Here is a 1,724-nt window from a genome sequence, read left to right as displayed (position 1 = left end):
GGTCCATTTTTAAGCCGGATTTGCGTCGGCACGGACGCGCGCCCGCTCGCCTTCTCCTCACCCCGGGCCCGCTAGTCGGTGGCTCATTGGCCTCCCCCTCACACTCAGCCAACAGCAACCCTCCGCCTCCTTCGTCGCTGCCACCACCGCTCATTTTTGCCGGCGACTCTGCCAGCTGCCGCCGCCTTCACATCCGCCCAACAATGCCACCCACTCCCCCGTTGCCCGCCACCGTCGTCTTGCCGTCGGGGAGCAAACTGCTTCCCACCGCTGCTCCCCCCACCACCGTCCCGCGACCAAGAAGCCGCCTCACCGCCCGGCCAAATCCTCACCGGCGCGCTCGTCGGACGCCCGCCCACTCGTCGGACGCTAGCTGGGTCTGTGCGCGCCGTGACTCCCCTCGCCGGCCGTCTCCTTCTTCGACGCCCGCAAGCTGTTCGACAGTTTGCCAAGGTACGAAAATGGACTCCGCCGACGAGTTCTTTTTCCGCAATTTCCTTTGCGACTCCGACGATTCGTCGTCCGACGATTCGTCGTCCGACGATGAGGAGGAGATATTGGCTGCCGTGTTGGTCCATCACCACCTCAACAGTCAGCGGCCATTGTTCCGTGGCTCCATTCTGGGCCACCTTCCAGCGTTGAATTGCAACCGAGAGAGCGGGCATTTCCTTCTTTGGAAGGACTACTTTGATACAACAGACTCGTTGTTCAAACATCAAAAATTCTGCTGCCGTTTACGTATGAATAGGCATCTTTTCAACCGTATTAGAGAGGGGGTGGTCGGCTATGATGACTATTTCGAGTGCAAAGAGGATGCCGTCGACAAGATCGGTTTCTCCTCTTATCAGAAATGCACTGCTGCCATCCGGATGCTTGCATACGGAGTGCTCGGTGATCTCATTGACGAGTACGTCCGTATGAGTGAGTCTACATGCCTAGAGTCCCTGTATAAGTCCTGCAAGGCTGTTATTTCTGTGTTTGGCCCTGAGTACTTGAGAGAGACAACAACTGAAGATACAACCCGTTTGTTGGCGATGAATGCCAGAAGGGGCTTCTCAGGGATGCTTGGTAGCATAGACCGCATGCATTGAGAGTGGAAGAACTGTTCTTCTGCTTGGCAAGGGCAGTATAAGAGACATGTCAGGGCTTGCACTGTCATATTAGAGGCCGTGGCATCTCAAGATCTCTGGATCTGGCACTCTTTCTTTGGCATGGCTGGATCACACAATAATATCAACGTGCTTCAGCGCTCGCCGATGTTTGCTAGGCTTACCGAAGGCAACAGCCCACCGGCGAAATTTACTGTCAACGGCCACAATTACGACAAAGGATACTACCTGGGTGACGGTATCTATCCTCAGTGGACCACTATTGTCAAGACAATACCCAACCCTGTCGGAGAGAAGAGAAAAACATTTGCCCAAGAGTAAGAGAGTGCTAGGAAGGATGTCGAGCGTGCCTTTGGTGTTTTGCAATCTTGATGGGATATCATTCGGTATCCTGCTAATACCTGGAGCACACAGAAACTGTGGGAGGTGATGACTGCTTGTGTGATCATGCACAATATGATCGTAGAAGACGAGCGCCCGGAATGTCTGTATGATCAAGGGTTTCAGTTTCAGGGTGAGAATGTTGTGCCTGAGCATGGAGTAGCGAAAACATTTGAACAGTTCACCCAATTTCATGAAGACATGCGTGATTGGAAAACTCGCGTGCAGCTGCAA

General features: G+C 53.8%; 1 protein-coding gene across 1 annotated transcript; it reads left to right on the top strand.

Moving 5' to 3' along the window:
• The first annotated feature begins 461 nt into the window (after window positions 1-461).
• On the top strand, window positions 462-1,091 carry LOC147990118 (uncharacterized). Its single transcript, XM_087537161.1, has one exon. The coding sequence runs from the start codon at window positions 462-464 to the stop codon at window positions 1,089-1,091; it is 630 nt and encodes a 209-aa protein (XP_087393287.1).
• The last annotated feature ends 633 nt before the right edge of the window (window positions 1,092-1,724 follow it).

This window comes from Triticum urartu, chromosome 1A, assembly GCF_056163025.1.
Source record: "Triticum urartu cultivar PI428250 chromosome 1A, HENAU_Tu73, whole genome shotgun sequence".
Classification (NCBI taxonomy): domain Eukaryota; kingdom Viridiplantae; phylum Streptophyta; class Magnoliopsida; order Poales; family Poaceae; genus Triticum; species Triticum urartu.
This window is presented reverse-complemented; position numbering and strand designations above follow the sequence as displayed.

Excerpts from the sequence above, each read along its gene's own strand:
- LOC147990118 (XM_087537161.1), top strand. The coding sequence starts at position 462 with ATGGACTCCGCCGACGAGTTCTTTTTCCGCAATTTCCTTTGCGACTCC.